Genomic DNA, 18,604 nt, shown 5'->3' with positions numbered 1-18,604 from the left:
AAAATAATTTGTCAAATACAAACCATTTGTGACCATCTTAAATAAAACGTTTCGTTTAGCGAAGTGAATGAGAACACATCTCAGTAATGTCTCCTTGTCTATAACTTACAAATAAAAAAGAATAACCGCCTTCTACATCCCTGCAAATAGGTGGCGATAATGAACAAACACCGGCGTTTTCCATGTAAACAAACCCTAAAGATGGACGAAGAGGTATCACGTCATGACGACACTACAGGAAAAGACTTTCATACAAATCGATAAAACTCCTTACTTAGCTTGTGACTGATAGCTAGCAGGGACTGTAATTGGGAAGACATGGGTAAGATTTGTTATTACTTTGCAATTACTGTATGCCATACTTTGATTTTCGTTAATTTCTCACGCAATCAATGCTCAGTCGTTAATTATTTTCTTTTTTTTTTTAGCCAACACTGGGTCTGTGTTAGCCATGTAGCAGCAGATCTACGATATATTGAATGAGATCAAAATTGAGATTACACATTGTTCAACCAGATTAACGTTAAATGTCAAATGAATGTCTAGACGCCATGGCGTTCCACTTGAATGACAGTTTTTTGTCCTTCCTACTGTCAACTAATTGTCAACATTGCTATTCAGGAACAACAACAGTAGTTGGACACGTGAAAGGGAATGCCTACTAGTGATAAATGCCTTTAGTTTAATACATTAAGCTGATTCTGCAGATCTGGCATTGGTATTTGACCTTGACTATAGTTTGAACAATGTCAATAGTGTTATTGTTGTGTATGTGTGTGTGTGTGTGTGTGTGTGTGTGTGTGTGTGTGTGTGTGTGTGTGTGTGTGTGTGTGTGTGTGTGTGTGTGTGTGTGTGTGTGTGTGTGTGTGTGTGTGTGTGTGTGTGTTTAAAATGTAATATTTCCATCCCGCCTTGATATATGTAGGTGGGTTCTTCTCCAGTCTCTTTTCTGGCCTGTTTGGCACCAGGGAGATGAGGATTCTGATTCTGGGTTTGGATGGAGCTGGGAAAACCACAATCCTTTACAGACTTCAAGTTGGGGAGGTTGTCACCACTATTCCCAGTTAGTGAAAATATTCAGCTTCTCAGTGCTGATGAGAAAAACCCTCACATTTATGGCCTAACATCTTTAAATGCCAATACAATGATTTGTCTTGCACTAAGCACTTTCAGAGTTGGAGAGTGTTATTTTACATCAAGTCATAATGTTGAATACACTTTATTTGACCATACTCTACAATAGTCTGCTGATCTTCCCCTCGTGGAAGAACATATACCACTAATTATTCACTTTAGGCTATTTATTAGTATTTTTCAAGACCTAAACTATATATAAACAACAGTTATTCTTTACTCAAAATTAGATCTAATAAGTACATTCCTATGGAGTCATCTTGCAAATTTCACAAAAATATTTTCCCTCACTGAACACTGTTTCAGTCCAGTCTGTCAGGAAACAATTAAGATTTGACTACAGTACTCAACTGATCACTCCCTTTTTTCAGCCATTGGTTTTAATGTAGAAACGGTGACATACAAGAATCTGAAATTCCAGGTGTGGGATCTTGGAGGGCAGACCAGTATCAGGTACTAAGATATTTCTAACTTAAACTTTTTTTACTGTAGCATCCACTGTTTCACCTATGTCTAAAGATGGCAACCATCAGGGGCGGGTCAAAAATCACCAACACTTGTGTTGGATACCCTCATGTTTCTTTTTGCATCTATCTGTTTCAGGCCGTACTGGCGCTGCTACTACTCTAACACTGATGCCATTATCTATGTAGTGGACAGCAGTGACAGGGACAGGATGGGAATCTCCAAGTCTGAATTGGTGGCTATGCTTGAGGTAAGAGAAATGTGTCTTTAGTTGCTTGTTCATACTTAAATATATTTACTAGTCCCATGGCCTCACACCAGTGGTCTTCATATAGATTCACTGACTATCTTGATGGTGTTGAAAATGTATGGAGAGAGATTTCTATAAAAATCTTGTAAACTTGTAAGTAGCGAGTCACAAATACATAATGCAACTGTCAAATAAAAGTCACTCAATAAATATAAACATATATCAAAATCTGAAAACAAATGATGAATCGTTAACAAAAACAAAGCACGATTAGCAAATCTACGATCGTTTTTTATGTTGAATTGTGTTTTTGTGAATGTCACCTGCATTTTACAGATTTGTGACTTGCTTTACATTTGTGAGTTGCATTTTAAGGATCAGTTTCATACAGGATCCAGATTTGAACCTCCTTAGTTCTGGTTATGCTTAGGCTCCAGAACCCCTATATGCTTAAAATGTATTCTCAATCAAATCAATCAATCAATCAATCAAAATTTATTTATAAAGCGCTTTTTACAACAGCAGTTGTCACAAAGTGCTTTACAGAGACACCCGGCCTTAAACCCCAAGGAGCAAACAACAGCAGTGTTGAATTTCAGTGGCTAGGAAAAACTCCCTAAGAAGGTTGAATTTTAGGAAGAAACTTAGAGAGGACCCAGGCTCAGAGGGGTGACCAGTCCTCTTCTGGCTGTGCCGGGTGTGATATTAAGAGTCCAATTGGAATAATAAATACATTTCTCTTGGCTAAATCCAGAGTATATTCGATTTTAGACTAGGTCAGAAGTATGACCAGGTGGACAAGGACAGGAACAGCAACGGTCCCCCCAAACCAGGTAATCCGCAGGTGTGGACCAGGACCTCCTCTCCTTCTAAAATTTAAAATTGGAGGAAACTGAGAAAAGTTAGTAGTACATCCCTCATGTCCCCCAGCACAATAATATAGCAGCGTAACACCTTGGAAACTGAGACGGGGGGGTCCGGTGACACTGTGGCCCTACCCGGGGGAGGTCCCGGACAGGGCCCAACAGGCAGGAAATCAATCCAACCACATTGCCAGGCATCAACCAAAGGGACACCCACCAACCGCAACCCCCCTGAATGAGGGCCGAGTATTGCTAGCAGCGTACAGCCCAACTGCACAAGTGCGCAATAGAGAGTCAACAACAAGCCAGTGACTCTTCCCCCGAAGGGCATTATGTAATGTGCCTACCACATTCTCAAAATAACACAGCACATAATTACTTGTGTCAATAAAGTATTGGGTAATAAGTGATTCATGTTTACAATTCAGCATTATTTTAGGCTGTACGTTGTTGATTTCTACAGCTACAGCTACTTATTTCACAACATTTTGATAGAAATCTTAAAACATTCCTGGGAAAGACTAACAGTTATTAAAAATTACATTTTACTCCCTTTACTGTTATGGTGCATAGAAACACATTGTAAAATACGTATGAAACGTCTAAATTATGGACTTCCATCGTCATGATTATTAGCTTACCTTTTGATTTTTACCCCTTGCTTCTGTGCGTCATACAGCAAAACCACAACAAACCACATCTCGTGTTCCAGGGACTCAACTGTTGTGTCCAACCATTCATTTTTGTGACAAGACACCTTTAGAAAACAGACACTTGGGCCTGAATACATTTGTATGTAGCTCAAAATGTAAGCTTAGCTCTTTCCTAGACTCTACTTTCAGAATATTTAACATACTGGTAAGTAGTTCATTTGGATGGTGTGCTGCAGATGTTTTCGTGACTTCTGTCTTTCCTAGAATATTGGACTGATCAAACACTGCATTCAACAAGTCTTATGCAAGGGAATACATTAATGCATTATATTGGTAGATTCACAATGGTCAGACAGACACAGTAAAAATATGTAATGTGCCTACCACACAGAGCTACTTAGAACAGGTTGATGTCTGGCAGGTAAGACACTTAACTTTTGTTAAACTGTCTCCCTCCACAAAAACATGACATAGGCACCTGCTCCTCTGAGCTGTTCTGGCTTGCACAAGCCAAGATTTATGCCAGAGCATATTGTCCCCATATATCAGTCACAGACCAAATCCCCAGAGAGAAAAACCTCTGTCTGCTTTCTTTATGTAGGAAGAGGAGCTGAAGAAGGCTGTACTGGTGGTATTTGCCAACAAGCAGGACATGGAGCAGGCCATGACACCCACTGAGGTAGCCAACTCTCTGGGGCTGCCAGCCCTCAAAGACAGGAAGTGGCAGATCTTCAAGACCTCTGCCACCAAAGGCACAGGATTGGATGAGGCCATGGAATGGTAATGGAACATGAGCTAAATGAATGAGGCAGTTCAGTTTGGAATACTTTAGGAATTAATCTGTTAGTTGCTATAAGATGAATGTTAACCTTTGAAAAGTAATAACAGTATCTACATAATATATAATTATGAATGACATGTAGAATATATTTAAAAAAAAAACAAATACCAAATAATATTTCTGTTCTTGCTTTAGGCTTGTGGAGTCTCTCAAAAGTGGACAATAACTTCAGCCTGACACCCTGTAAATATGTGACATCCTAACGCATCTCAATGCCGCTCAGTGTGAAGTGAACTTTGCTGGGTCTATGGCTTGACTCCCATATACTGAGCTTCCTTATTCCAAAGGGTTGAAGTCCATGTTCTCCTCTTTACATGCCTTGGAGAGTGATTTGACGAAAAGCTAGCCAAGCTTCTAGATGGTATACCTAGTGTTTCTCAGTGTAGTTGTATAGCATTTAGCAACCATGCTGTTTGTGCCACAATTCGTTCCTATACAAGCTTCAACAAACAATGTCCTGCGTTTGACGATATTCATAATTGGATGTTTTTGTACTGCTGAGGAATGCCTAAGAAAGTATTTAATCCAATAGTTTATTGTTAAAAGCAACATTGGGTGTACAGGAAAGTAAATGAGGAAAGCTCTGTTCTACTTGTAACCAGCTACATGTTGCCCAGTTGTTAGGCTGATGTCAAACATGTGTGAGAAACCATTGTGTGCAAAAAGCCAAAATGGAATACATGGTTGGTTTTGATTTCGGGAAGGGGTGCTGCTAAAACCAGTAGCAAATTTATTGAATAACTAACCAACTAAACAATGCTACATACTTCACACAAACAGAAAGATCGAGTTTGTACATACTTTATGTTATTGTTAAACGGGCTGGTAATATGCAAGGATTAAGATAAACTGGCCCACAACTGAATCTACCTGGATAACACAGATGGTCACTAAATTCTGTACAGTACAACTAGACTGACAAAATATGTATACCATACAGTGTCTGCGTGAAAGCTGGACTATGGCAAAGTGCACCTACAAGGCATTGACCTGGATTACAAGAACTACAGTAACCTGGACGGAGTGGATTGCCTTGATGCAGGGGACATGTTAAGGTGGACTTCTTTTGCAGCTGTTGGATGTTTTACAACATGATTCCGTTTCATTCCTATCAATTTTCCTTTTCTATTACTGCAGTATTGCCAAAAAGGTGTCCACGTTTTTAGCAATACTACAAAAAATATATATATATATTTCAGATATTTATTTAGGTTATGGTTGCTGTGGACATGTGGTTGTCCTTGTTTTGTGTTGTCTATAGAGTCTCACGGTTTGTCCTTATAAATTTGGATAACATTGATTTAAATATTTATGTTCCTTGATAATGCTGTTAATGAAAATAAATCAATTTCATTGTATGCAAAAGGTGGAAGTTACTGGTTGTATTAATTTACTTAACAGTTTCAGAATATAACCAAAGCATGCATTTGGTAGCTCCCACTTGTCTCACTGTGACCTCTGACCTAACCTACTAATGTAATTACCTATAACAGTATTGTGGGCAGCAAATTCAACTTTTGAAATACAGGCATCATACTTTTTTACTTTATTTTAGAATGTTGGCCATTTCTCAACAGGGTTTATCTTCTGACATGTTTAATTGAATGGAACGTGTTAGGGAATGCTACTGCGATGAGTTCCTTTGGTTAAATAGTTTATTGCACCTGTGCATCTGCTCTCCCTCGGATTCCTTTCACTAAGATTCACTAGAGAACCATGACAAGACAACCCTGTTCAGCATCAGACAGTCTATTCAGGCAGCACTGATCCAATTTTGTGTCACCATCTGCTGGAACCCTGGGCACTCTCAGTGTACTGTGATATTGTATTGTAACCTTTAATAACATGACCATCAACATGTGCATGTCAACTAAAGAAGGACGATTATAATGAAGCTGATTAACTGGATACCTTCACAGACAAAACTCTGTCACAGTCTCGCAAACCTGTTAAGTGTTCAGTTTCGGGGATAAAAATTACCGCTGCTCATAAGGTGAACCACATAAGAGCACATGGTATGCATGAAATAAGTAAATTGCATATGGGTGGTTGCCAGAACCGAAGTAATACAAAAATATTAATAAAATCTAAAAAGAGCACAATTCAGACATGCCAACTTGTAATTTTTCTGCCAAATTTACTGTTTAGATCAAAAAATAGCCAGCCACTGCCTAAGCGCTCAGGCCAGCAGTATAACTTTAGGTCACACAGTGCTCAACCTAAAATGCACAGCTTCACTGAAGACCATGTGTTATCAACCATACATCTTACCTAACCGGACTACTTGAGCTACTTTTGTGCACAATTCAGACCTCATAATGTGTTGTATTTGTACTAAATATCTTGGTAAGTCAAGTTATTAATAATCTGTGTGTGTATGAGAGGTAGTGTGGTGTGTGAGTAATTTTTTTTTTTTAACTGTTTAACCAGTCAGGGTGCCCATGCTGACCCCTGTCCACTGCCGAAAGGACCTACAATGGGCATCTGAGCATCAGAACTGGACCACAGAGCAATGGAAGAAGGTGGCCTGGTCTGATGAATCAGGTTTCCTTTTACATCACGTGGATGTCCAGGTGCATGTGCGTTGCTTACCTGGAGAACACGTCACCAGGATGCACTATGGGAAGGACGCAAGCTGGCGGAGGAAATGTGATTCTTTAGGCAATGTTCTACTGGGAAACCTTGGGTCCTGCCAATCATGTGGATGTTATTTTGACACGTACCACCTACCTAAGCATTGTTGCAGACCATGTGCACCCTTTCATGGCAACAGTATTCCCCGATGGCATTGGCCTCTTTAAGCAGGATAATGCGCCCAGCCTCAAAGCAAGAATGGTTTGGGGAACACAACACCGAGTTCAAGGTGTTGACTTGGCCTCCAAATTTCCCAGATCTCAATCCAATCCAGCATCTGTGGGATGTGCTGGACAAACATGTCCGATCAATGGAGGCCCCGCCTTGCAACTGACAGGAATTAAAGGATCTGCTGCTAACGTATTGGTGCCAGATACCACAGCACACCTTCAGAGGTCTAGTGGAGTCCATGCCTTGACGGGTCAGGGCTGTTTTGGCGCAAAAGGGGGACCTACACAATATGAGGCAGGTGGTCATTATGTTATGATTGATTGGTGTATATTACAAGTAGAATGTATATATATGCAATGAAGGAAAATTAAGTACAAATGGCAACACTAAATGTCAATTTAGGCAAATAGAGGAGGGCAGAAAATGTACAAGTATTAAGTATAATGTTACAAGTGGGATAATAGTTGTGTGGTACAAATAGCAATTCTGAATTCTCGATGTGCAATTGAGGCAAATTGAAGAAGTAAGGCAGCATATGCCACTGGGATGCAGAGATGGCAGCAATGAGGTCCCAGAGGTAGACATGCTTATGTAACAACTGTAATAATGAAAGCCTTATGGCAATTCTTAATGTGCAAAGAGGCTAATTAAAAGTGCAAGGTGCAGGTGCAACTGAAATACAGGGATAGCAGCAGTGAGATTCCTGTAGACACATACCTGTAACAACTGAAAACTTCCATTATCAGACTTGGCAAGGCAGTGTCAGAGTAGTACAAAGAAGGTAGTGCAACAAGGTCCCAGAGAGACAGCAGGGGTGTGGTTAGAGAGTTCACAGAGTTCAGCAGGGCTACAGTAGATGGAAAGAAACTGTTCCTGAGCCTGCTGGTGCAGGAACGAAGAGACCTGTACCGCCTTCCTGATGGTAGGAGGGCTAACAGTTTGTGTCATAGATATGAAGGGTTCTTTATGATCACACTCGCCCTGTGCAGACACTGCAGACACTGGGCGGTTTTCATCACCTGTAGCAGGATCTTCTGGCCAGCTATGGAGAAACCACTAAACCACACTGTAACACAGTTAGTCAGAATGCTCTCAATTGTGAAGCGGTAAAGTTTCACAAAGATCTTGGAGGACAGACTGGCTTTCTTCAGCCTCTTTGAAAAGTACAAGCGTTGCTGCACCTTTTTGACGAGGGCTGAGATGTTGAGAATCCAGGAGAGGTCCTCGGAGATGTGGCAACCCAGGAATTTGAAGCTGAACACACGCTCCACCTCAGTCCCATCGATGAGAACTGGGCCGTGACTGCAGCGCTTCGACTTTCTGTAATCCACAATGAGCTCTTTGGTTTTCTTAGCATTGAAGGCCAGGGAAGTCCAACTTCTCGTCCCCAGGTCATGGATTTTGTTGACCAGCCTAGAGGGGATGACCGTGTTGAATGAAGTCTATGAATAGCATTCTCACGTAGGTGTTGGTTTTGTCCAGGTGGGTCAGGGCAGAGTGTAAAGCTGTGGAGATGGCGTTCTCTGTAGACCTATTGAACCGGTAGGCAAACTGGTAGGGATCCAGTGTTGGGTGGGCCAGAGCTAGTCTTTTGAAGCACTGTAGAAGAAGGAAGGAGAAAATATGTAAAAAGGGGTATTAACTGCAAGTGAGGATATGACAAAATAACTTTGTGTACATGAAGAGGAGGGACTATAACCAACCCCGGGGGAACACCAGTGGTGAGAGCCAGCAAAGTAGACAAGGGTCCTCTACATCACCTGGTAAGTCTGATAGGACGTAGTCCAAGATTGTGGAGAGCCTGAGATCCTCATCTCTCAGAGGATGGTGAGGAGGATCATCTTTCATCAAGAAACAAACTACAAACCGATCACTTCCATCTTTTCATACTGAAACATCTCAGCATGCTGTCTCTTACCAAATCTCTCATTATCTAAGAACGATCTTTTCAACTCTAACCTGTCTAACTTCAAGACGGGTAAGTCACAAAGGCTCTTTACACTGTCCAAACTTACTCTCCCGTTTTTATCTATCAAGATCTATGCCTTTGACTCTGTGAACCATACGTTATTCTAGACATCTTGAAGGCAGCTAATGGTCATGTGTGCGTATCAATAATACCAACCGATATGCAAGGTAGCAAACGTTAAAGCAAACTGAACACACTTCGGCGTGGCTCCGCCTTGATCAGAAAAAAATGAGGAAGTGTCTCTCTAGCTAGCATGTTGAGTCGATGGGTATTGTGATGGATTAGCATTAGAGTTTGGGGAACAAATTACCGATAGGAAGAACATCACGAAGTATGGTGTGATCCATGTGAAAGTAAGAAACTACGTTATATTTAAGATTTATCTTAAAGACGTCGGTATAGGAGCCAATAGGTTAACACTAACAGCAAGGGAACGTGCCTACAGGCCCGTTTATATACCAAGAATTGTTCAGTATAGGCATACTGGTTTCTGTGTGTGGTTGTACCGTGCCCTGGCTGCATTCACACCGTGTTGGAATGACGAGGGGGGACGTCTAATTCGGATGAACCATTTGCGGCATCAACGCAATCGAGGTTTGGATGGAACAAAGTCAATAATAGAGACCGGTGCTAGTTTTCTACGTAGTTCGCTAGCTACGCATACACGTACTTTTAGCCTGAAAGGATACGTCGCTAGCACAGTAAGTTGCGTTAGTTTAACGTAACTCACTTTTTGTATTGTGTGCGGGTAACCAACTATTGACTGTAACACCATTTTTGGGTAGATCACAAATGTATCGAAGATAACACAGAAATGCTATACTGCTGAAATCATGTTTACAGTTCATGACCCCAGTGGGTTTAGGTACAGTACTAATTGGATAGATCCCAGTTCCCTAATTTTAAATACATTGCCAACAATTGTATTATCACGTTGGCTGCGGCTAGTAATGGTGAACTAAATTGGTTGACATGGCAAGTGCCATGAATGCATGATGCCCATTCTGTCGGAACCGCTATACAACTCGACCCAGCATTTAGGATACCTGTAACTGTACACACCTGGGTCTAGTAGTAGTAGGTGGTAACAATAGTCTATAGCTTTGGTTTAGCACGTTGCTTACTGGTGGTAGATAACTTGCTGGAAGCGTCACAATTCGAGATTTGCGGTCTCCGGGCCTTTGTCTAGTTTAGTACATTGTCTGTCAGGCAACCATATAACGACATTGACTACGTTTTTATGCGCATTGTTTTAATTATCTGCCTCATTCGATTTATCTAGCTAGCTATGTGGTCTACAATACCTTCCAATGTAATTTCATGTCTAGTAGCGTACGTCAAATATTTAGTTAAATTAATTATCTAGTTAACTATATTTTCCTAAGGTAGAGCCTTCTGTAACCTTGCAATTTACAAACAAAAGGTTGGGCCTGTATGAATGTTTGTTTGCTCTTATTTTACAGCTTTGACAATGTGTGGATCGTCATTACATGTATGAGTAGCTTCATCTTTCTAGTCATGGACAAGACACTGGAGAATTTGGAGCCCAGCAGTCCGCTTCGGGACTTAGAGGAACTAGATACCACAGAACCCCTGAATCAGGCATGCTTACTGAATGACAGTGACTTGCTCTTTGGTGATCTCAGCGATGGTGGCACCTTCAATGAGCCTCCTGTCATTTTGCCTGAGACACCCAGGTACATTGCAGCTGACCGATATAGAGCAAAGCTTTGAATATGGTTATTATTATACTGATTTTGATAGGTAAGCTTATAAGATACACTGTGCTATTAATGATCCAGGTAGTGATTATGTGTACTTAAACGATCAGCTGATCTCCCTTTCTGATGGCTGACTGAGCTGATATAAAATGTGACCCCAGAATTATTTATTTCAGAGGGAATACTTTTTCTTCAAAGTAGTTTGTTATTATAAGAACAGTCAGGTCTTTCTAGATGCTAACAACACTTGTTTGTATGCTATTCATTTCATATCTAGCAGGAAAAAATCTGTATTGTCCTGAAAAAAAAGAAGCAGATTGCTGCATACCCAAATCCAGGTTCGGTAGCATTGCTTTCTAAGATATGTCTGTGTTATTGAAAATGTTATCCTTTGGTTTCTGTAGCCCCAGTTGCCACAGAAGACGACCTCGGTACAACGGGTTTGCCAACTCGGTATGTAAACTCGATCCTGAAATACACATATAACTTGGTTATCCTTGCAAAAAAATATAAAGTTGACAATGAATATAACAGCCTAAACTTGCAGTTTGCCTGTAGGCTACTCTCCTCAGCTCACCTTCCCATGGAGAGGGGAAATCTCTCAGGATGACTCCCACCTCTCATCAGAAGTCAAAACGCAGGAAGGTGTCTGTGCCAGCCACCAGCATGAGGGGGGAAGCCAAACCAAACACCTCTTGGAGCACCAGTGGTTTTGTAACCGCTTCTTCTCTCATGACATCAGACTGGTCCCTATCTACCTGGCTGGAACCTCCTCTTCCCTCATCTATTCCTTGTTCTAATTCGTCTCAACCATCGTCATCCTCCTCCTCGCTTGGTGCTCCCCCTACCTCACAGGACGATATACGCAGGGAAGGGTTCTGCCAAAACCCATTGTCTCAGGCCCCTTTGACGGGATCTACAGTGGGACCTAGCCCCCCTAATCAAAGCAGAACCAGGAAGAGGGCCTGTAAAAAAGGGGCCTCTAGTAAGTCTGTCTCCAAGACCTCAGCATGTGCACAAGCCCCAACAAATGCCATCACAGACTCTGTGTCATTCCTGCAAAGCGCAGAGAAAAATAGACACACTTCCGGTTGGGAGCTTCCTCTCTCTATTGGTAAGAATATAAGAAAACAAGTTTAGCTGTTTGAATACATGCGATATCTAGGACTTTAGGCGACCCTTTTCCCAATGACTAGTCTTAGGAAGCCAACATTACTTGTTTTGAGGTCTGGGGTCTATTGCTTTGATGACAGCCTTCCCTAATCCCTCCCTGTCTCAACTGGTTGTTGAATGCAGCACCATTTTCTTTCAATTAAACATACACATTATTGAACGCAAGTGACGTGGAGGGAACCTGGTTCTAAAAAGATTTCAGTCAACTTTGACCTGTTGCCAGACAAACTACCTCATTGATTTACAACGGATCTCCTCTTTGTCTTGTTTTAAATATTTCCATCCATAGACTTCGCGGGACGGTTTTCAGTAAATTTTTACCTGCTGGAAAGTTAAATTGAATGGACGTGGTGCTTTACTGAATGATAATTTGAAAGGCAGAGAGGGATTATGGGTTGGTAACTCTGTCAGCTTGGCCAATGTTTTTTAAGTCAGTCACTAGTTATATTGAAGCCACACCTACCAAATGGGAGCGAATGTCTGTCTGTTAAAGAACATACAAGAATGTTTTGGGTTAACATGTCATTCAAAACCAACCGTTCCACAACGTTGTGAATGTTTCCTAATGGCGCTTCCAATTAACCTACCATGTTGAAAAGGAATGCGTGCACAGACAGACACACTAGTCAAACTGTGCCCTGATTCTTGCTGTGTCTTTCTGGACCATCTGGTGTCTCTCTTCCTTCCAGCTGATGGAATGAAGCCCAAATATGATGAGATAATCATTGATGACAACGATGAAGATGATGTTGTGGAGGCCATGGTTCGCTCAGTGCAGTTGGAGGAAGATGAGGCTTTTGCCCGCAGTCTTCAGGTAAGGGGAACTCAGGGAACCACTGTCTTTGGTAAACAAGCTGCTGGAAGTGAACACAGTGGTTGACAACAACACACGGGTGGGTTTTCTATTGAAGGGTGATTCCATCTGAATGTTCATTAACTGAATTACTAATGATTTGAAAAGCGGGAAATTGTTAAGGCCTAATTTAATATATTTCTGATGGTTTTGTGTTCTCTCTGTAGGAACAGTTTGACAGAGAGGAGCAACTGCAGCTACAACAAAGGAGACAGCAGGAACCCATCCCCCCCAACAGACCCCACTCTTTCAATCATCACATCTACCCAGTCAGTATTTTGTCTGCTGTTGTCTTGGTTGTCCCAGATCCTAGATTTGTATCTAAATGAAAACATCTGGATAGATGTTAAACACACGTTTTTCTTCAAATGCAATGTGGAACCAAAGCGACCATGAATGTCGACAGTGCTTTTTATCCCCCCCCCCCCCCCCGACGAAATGTCTGTTCTCTGATTTGAACTGTGTCTCCTCAGTATGACCCTTATGTGGGGATGAACTGGACGTCTCCCTGGCCCTCAGCGGGGAACTACGCCGCCTTCTCTCCTCTTGTCACAGGATTACAGGAAGGTACTATATGTTTCTTGTACCACTAACCATGATATAGTAAAAATAGTGTGTGTGTGTGTGTGTGTGTGTGTGTGTGTGTGTGTGTGTGTGTGTGTGTGTGTGTGTGTGTGTGTGTGTGTGTGTGTGTGTGTGTGTGTGTGTGTGTGTGTGTGTGTGTGTGTGTGTGTGTGTGTGTGTGTGTGTGTGTGTGTGTGTGTGTGTGTGTGTGTGTGTGTGTGTGTGTGTGTGTGGCGATCAATCCGTTTTTTAATCATGTTGTGAATCATTCAGACTTGATTGGCCAACGCAGACGACGAGGCCGCACCCGCGCTCCTCGACAGCGAAACCCCCGCCATGCCTTCCCTGCCCTGTTTGATGACAGCCAGGGAGACAACTATGAGGTACAGTCTGCCTGACTCCATCAGTAACGAAACCTATACAGAATGTCCACCTGTATATTCACTTGATTTCCATTCAGCCATGGGTCAGATTATATCGGTCCTGCATTTAGGTTTTTTATAGTCCACGATACAGGTGGATTGGTCAGGCTTACTAGGCCTTTCTGTCTGTTATCATTCTTTCATCGTCTGAGCGTTTTAGTTGTATATCAATAAAAGTGGACCAAACTTTGTGTATAATGACATTGCTTGCTGTACTATAAAATGTGTCCGTCCCTGATTTAAAATGTTTATGGTATGACTTCATCGATATATGACACATCAATCATTCAGTGTAGAACTATATTATGTAAACACTTTTTTTAGCTAAAGATATTATTTTGTCTCCAGTTTAAAAGTTAAGGAAAACACATTTGTTACTAGTTGATGGAAATGTTACATGTGGTGGGGGACAAATAGCTTAGCCTACACATAACCATAGATATATAATTTAAGGAGACCGCTCGGACAGTAACCAATTTAAATTTGGAATTTAAAATACACCTTTATGCAACAAATGTTAAAGAGTTGTATCACATCGAACAGAACAGGATTCATTCTTTACTCAAATCCAACAGAATTGTCAGTCGTTTCAAACAACAATATATTGTTTTTGTATCACTGGCCATGTATTTTTGTCATAGTTTTTTTGAAAGGGAAAGAAAATGAATGCGATGGACAAATTAAAGGCTGCGATAAAACTAACAGTACTGATATTACACATTTTCCGATGCTAGGAAGCCATGCACCAGTAATTTACCATTTCATGTGCAGTTTGCTTACTAATGTGTGGATTGGTTCAAAGTTGGTCTATGCTGTCTTTTAACCTCTTAGGCTCTCCTGGCCTTTGAAGAGAGCCAGGGTGCAGTTGTGGCCAAGAAAACCCTGAGTCAGAGAGAGATTGAGAGGCTTCCTACAAAAATCTACGACTCAGCACATAGTGCAGGAAAGATACAGTGAGTTCCTCCAAAACAGGTTTTTTTTCATCTGCGTAGGGTTGTGGGACTCCAGCCAAATTCTGTTGCAACAGGATGTTGTGCCTACTGGAGGTGAAACATATTGAATATGTTCTCTATTTCACCCAGTCAGGATAGTACCAAAAGCCAGAGTGATTGAATTCTCTTTAAGCATTTTTGTCAATTGTAATGTTTTCCTCTATGTACAGGTGTCAGATCTGTTGTTCAGACTACACAGAGGGAGAACTGCTGAGGATGCTTCCTTGTCTCCATGACTACCATGTGCAGTGCATCGACCGCTGGATAAAGGTACAACATATTTCACTTAGTCAGTAGGGCAATGATAGGCAGTTCCCTGCATGTAATTAAAAACAAATCTGTAGACAATTGTTAAAAAACATCTACATCACAACAGTATTGCTGCCTTATATGCAGAGTTCTTCCTCTGTCCAGTGTCTGTGTTCTTTTGCCCATGTTCTTTGTTCTTTTTATTGGCCAGTCTGAGATATGGCTTTTTCTTTGCAACTCCTGCTAAAAGGCAAGTTTCAGAAGAAAGTTCTTTGTTTCTGGCCATTTTGAGCCTGTAATAGAACTCACAAACACGGATGCTGAAGATGCTGAACTAGTCTAAAGAAGGCCAGTTTTATTGCTGCTTTAATTAGCACAACAGTTTTCAGCGGTGCTAACATAATTGCAAAAGATTTTTCTAATGATCAATTAACCTTTTAGAATGATACATTTGGATTAGCGAACACCGTGCCACTGGAACACAGGACTGATGGTTGCTGATAATGGGCCTCTGTACACCTATGTAGATATTCCATAAAAAAATCTGCCACTTCCAGCTACAATAGGCATTTCCAACATAATGTCTACACTGTATTTCTAATCAATTTGATGTTATTTTAATGGACAAAAAATTGGCTTTTCTTTCAAAAACAAGGACATTTATAAGTGACCCCAAACGTTTGAACTGTAGTGTACAGTATCTCACAAAAGTGAGTACACCCCTTACATTTTTGTAAATATTTGAGTATATATTTTCATGTGACAACACTGAAGAAATGACACATTGCTACAATGTAAATAGTGAGTGTACAGCTTGAAAAACAGTGTAAATTTGCTGGCAGGTGTGAATGGGGAGCAAGTGTGTTAAATTTGGTGTCATCGCTCTCATACTGGTCACTGGAAGTTCAACAAGGCACCTCATGGTGAAGAACTCTGAGGATCTGAAAATAAGAATTGTTGCTCTACATAAAGATGGCCTAGGCTATAAGAAGATTGCCAAGACCCTGAAACTGAGCTGCAGCACGGTGGCCAAGACCATACAGCTGTTTAACAGGACAGGTTCCACTCAGAACAGGCCTCGCCATGGTCGACCAAAGACGTTGAGTGCACGTGCTCAGCGTCATATCCAGAATTTAGGAAGTAGATGTATGAGTGCTGCCAGCATTGCTGCAGAGTTTGAAGGGGTGGGGGGTCAACCTGTCAGTGCTCAGACCATACACCGCACACTGCATCAAATTGGTCGGCGTGGCTGTTGTCCCAGAAGGAAGCCCACAAACAGTTTGCTGAAGACAAGCAGACTAAGGACATGGATTACTGGAACCATGTCCTGTGGTCTGATGAGACCAAGATAAACTTATTCGGTTCAGATGGTGTCAAGCATGTGTGACGGCAACCAGGTGTGAATTACAAAGACAAGTGTGTCTTGCCTACAGTCAAGCATGGTGGTGGGAGTGTCATGGTCTGGGGCTGCATAAGGGCTGCCGGCACTGGGGAGCTACAGTTCATTGAGGGAACCATGAATGCCAACATGTACTGTGACATACTGAAGAGCATAATCCCGTCCCTTCGAAGACTGGGCAGTATTCCAACATGATAACGACCCCAAACACACCTCCAAGACGACCACTGCCTTGCTAAAGAAGCTGAGGGTAAAGGTGATGGACTGGCCAAGCATGTCTCCAGACCTAAAACCTATTGAGCATCTGTGAGGCATCCTCAAATGGAGGGTGGAGGAGCGCAAGGTCTCTAACATCCACCAGCTCTGTGATTTCGTCATGGAGGAGTGGAAGAGGAATCCAGTGGCAATCTGTGAAGCTCTGGTGAACTACATGAGGACATCACGGTTAAGGCAGTGCTGCAAAATTATTCTGGCCACACAAATATTGACACTTTTGGCCCAATTTCAACATTTTCACTTAGGGGTGTACTCACTTTGTTATTGTGTTGTTATTTTGAGGGGACAGCAAATTTATACAAGCTGTACACTCACTACTTTACATTGTAGCAGTTTCATTTCTTCAGTGTTGTCACATGAAAAGATATACTCAAATATTTACAAATAAGTGAGGGGTATACTCACTTGTTACTATATATCATTTTCTTCATAAAAAAAATAATATACATGTGTTTGTGATCTGCTGGCAGGAAAATGCGTCGTGCCCCATCTGCCGAATTGACATATCAGAATGCGGTGGTGACTGACTGGCCACAGAACCAGACCTCTACCTCACAGGACCTACAACATGACCGCATCTTGTGTGATAAGGTTTTACGGTGTCTTAGGGCTTACAGACAACCAGTCTCTGTCTGACTGTTAATAGTATTTTATTCTTTGAAGATTGATGCAAGTGAAACGTCCTATATTCGATTTTTACATGATCTACTTGAATGAAACAACTCAGGATTGCTGCTATGTTTTATTCTAATGCTATATTTTGTCAGGCGTTATTCCAAATAAATATTTTATGAGGAAGGTTCATGCATAGTGGTTTTTGGTTAGTTTCATGTCTTCTGACCTTGACACTTTCTTTTTTTATATATTTTTTTTCTCTAGAATACCTCTTTTTATTAATTAGGCAGAGTTGACTTAGCCTGTGTTTACACCCTGCCCAGATCTGATATTAGATTTTGACTAGTAGGTAAAAAAGGTTTATGGACCAATCACATATGAATTAATTCTGAAAATCTCCCCCTATTATTTTTCAAACATTTTAAGTCAAGGTAACCTAACCTCATTCAGTGTATTGTTGTTAAGTGTCTCCTGTGACGTTATTGTCCTGATGAAAGGTGAGCTCCTGTGGGCATGTGTGTATATTGTTAATGTATCAGTGATGGGTTAAATAGATTTTTTAGATTGCAGCCCCCAAGCTGGAATACTCACCAACCACTTACTGTCATCACTATTTGACCTCCTCAGGGATCATAGGTGACATGTTGTTGCCTTTACTTTTCACCTTAGTTATTGATGGCCTTTCCAAAGCCGTCAGAACACATTCTGAAATGTATGGTTATAAAACTAGATCCCCTAAATAAAAATTTTTTTTATTTGAATGACATTCTCTTCTATGAAACACCCACATTCTAGTGTACCAGTTATACTAAACTTCAGTTGTTTGGGCACCTGCTATTTCTACAGAATCAGTTGAATAAGACTGCACATTTCTGTGTGGACATAAGACCTCACTTGGTTAACATCACCCATTTACAGATTTGGGGATTGGAGTTAATAAATGTAATTTAAGGCTAATTCTATCCCCCAGTCAACAGTAAAATGTTCACTTTGACTGGATCCTCCTTATTTCTTTGTTGGTAATAGTTGGTGCCATTAAACAGTTATTCATCAACTAGAATTTGGGAGGATAATTTTGCTGCTGACACACACACAGTTTGAAGGTGACTCGTAGCTGTCCCTTTCCAAAGTCCTCCTGGTTGTGTTGCAGGTGAAGAAGATACCTGACGATTCCAGCTGCCACTACGCTGACCATTTCTCCCCCTGGATTGTCCCTGTCCTAGTCCATCTGGTCATACTTCTGACCTGGATAATGTTTTATAGACTCTTTACACACCCTACATGCATTCATTAAATACTACAATTTGTACTCTTGAAATGTTCACCTGGCACAGCCAGAAGAGGACTGGTTACCCCTCTG

At 41.3% G+C, this 18,604-nt stretch overlaps 2 protein-coding genes across 6 annotated transcripts; both read left to right on the top strand.

Moving 5' to 3' along the window:
- The first annotated feature begins 201 nt into the window (after window positions 1–201).
- On the top strand, window positions 202–5,592 carry LOC105018405 (ADP-ribosylation factor-like protein 1). The gene is made up of 6 exons (XM_010883796.4): window positions 202–322; window positions 926–1,063; window positions 1,506–1,587; window positions 1,738–1,849; window positions 3,967–4,145; window positions 4,342–5,592. The coding sequence occupies exons 1-6, from the start codon at window positions 319–321 to the stop codon at window positions 4,370–4,372; spliced, it is 546 nt and encodes a 181-aa protein (XP_010882098.1). The 5' UTR covers window positions 202–318; the 3' UTR covers window positions 4,373–5,592.
- A 3,592-nt stretch (window positions 5,593–9,184) lies between these two features.
- On the top strand, window positions 9,185–18,005 carry si:ch211-59o9.10 (uncharacterized protein LOC561841 homolog). 5 transcript variants are annotated; one of them, XM_010883794.4, is made up of 11 exons: window positions 9,185–9,333; window positions 10,444–10,677; window positions 11,106–11,154; window positions 11,260–11,815; window positions 12,564–12,688; window positions 12,895–12,996; window positions 13,201–13,294; window positions 13,565–13,674; window positions 14,545–14,666; window positions 14,876–14,975; window positions 17,100–18,005. In XM_010883794.4, the coding sequence occupies exons 2-11, from the start codon at window positions 10,475–10,477 to the stop codon at window positions 17,154–17,156; spliced, it is 1,518 nt and encodes a 505-aa protein (XP_010882096.2). In that variant the 5' UTR covers window positions 9,185–9,333; window positions 10,444–10,474; the 3' UTR covers window positions 17,157–18,005. The 5 variants fall into 5 exon arrangements, with proteins under 5 accessions (XP_010882096.2, XP_019912138.2, XP_010882097.2 ...); XM_020056579.2 differs by lacking the exon at window positions 9,185–9,333 and adding an exon at window positions 9,346–9,574; XM_010883795.4 differs by lacking the exon at window positions 9,185–9,333 and adding an exon at window positions 9,584–9,681.
- Window positions 18,006–18,604: the final 599 nt, after the last annotated feature.

The sequence above is a fragment of the Esox lucius genome, chromosome 19, assembly GCF_011004845.1.
Source record: "Esox lucius isolate fEsoLuc1 chromosome 19, fEsoLuc1.pri, whole genome shotgun sequence".
Classification (NCBI taxonomy): domain Eukaryota; kingdom Metazoa; phylum Chordata; class Actinopteri; order Esociformes; family Esocidae; genus Esox; species Esox lucius.
Note: the sequence above shows the minus strand (reverse complement) of the source record. Positions and strands in the feature narration are given on the sequence as shown.

Coding starts and splice junctions, on each gene's coding strand:
- LOC105018405 (XM_010883796.4), top strand. Junction 1,064..1,505: donor GGTTGTCACCACTATTCCCA/GTTAGTGAAAAT, acceptor CCCTTTTTTCAG/CCATTGGTTTTAATGTAGAA. Junction 4,146..4,341: donor TTGGATGAGGCCATGGAATG/GTAATGGAACAT, acceptor TTCTTGCTTTAG/GCTTGTGGAGTCTCTCAAAA.
- si:ch211-59o9.10 (XM_010883791.4), top strand. CDS start 10,269: ATGTGGTCTACAATACCTTCCAATGTAATTTCATGTCTAGTAGC. Junction 10,313..10,443: donor GTAATTTCATGTCTAGTAGC/GTACGTCAAATA, acceptor CTTATTTTACAG/CTTTGACAATGTGTGGATCG. Junction 10,678..11,105: donor ATTTTGCCTGAGACACCCAG/GTACATTGCAGC, acceptor TGGTTTCTGTAG/CCCCAGTTGCCACAGAAGAC.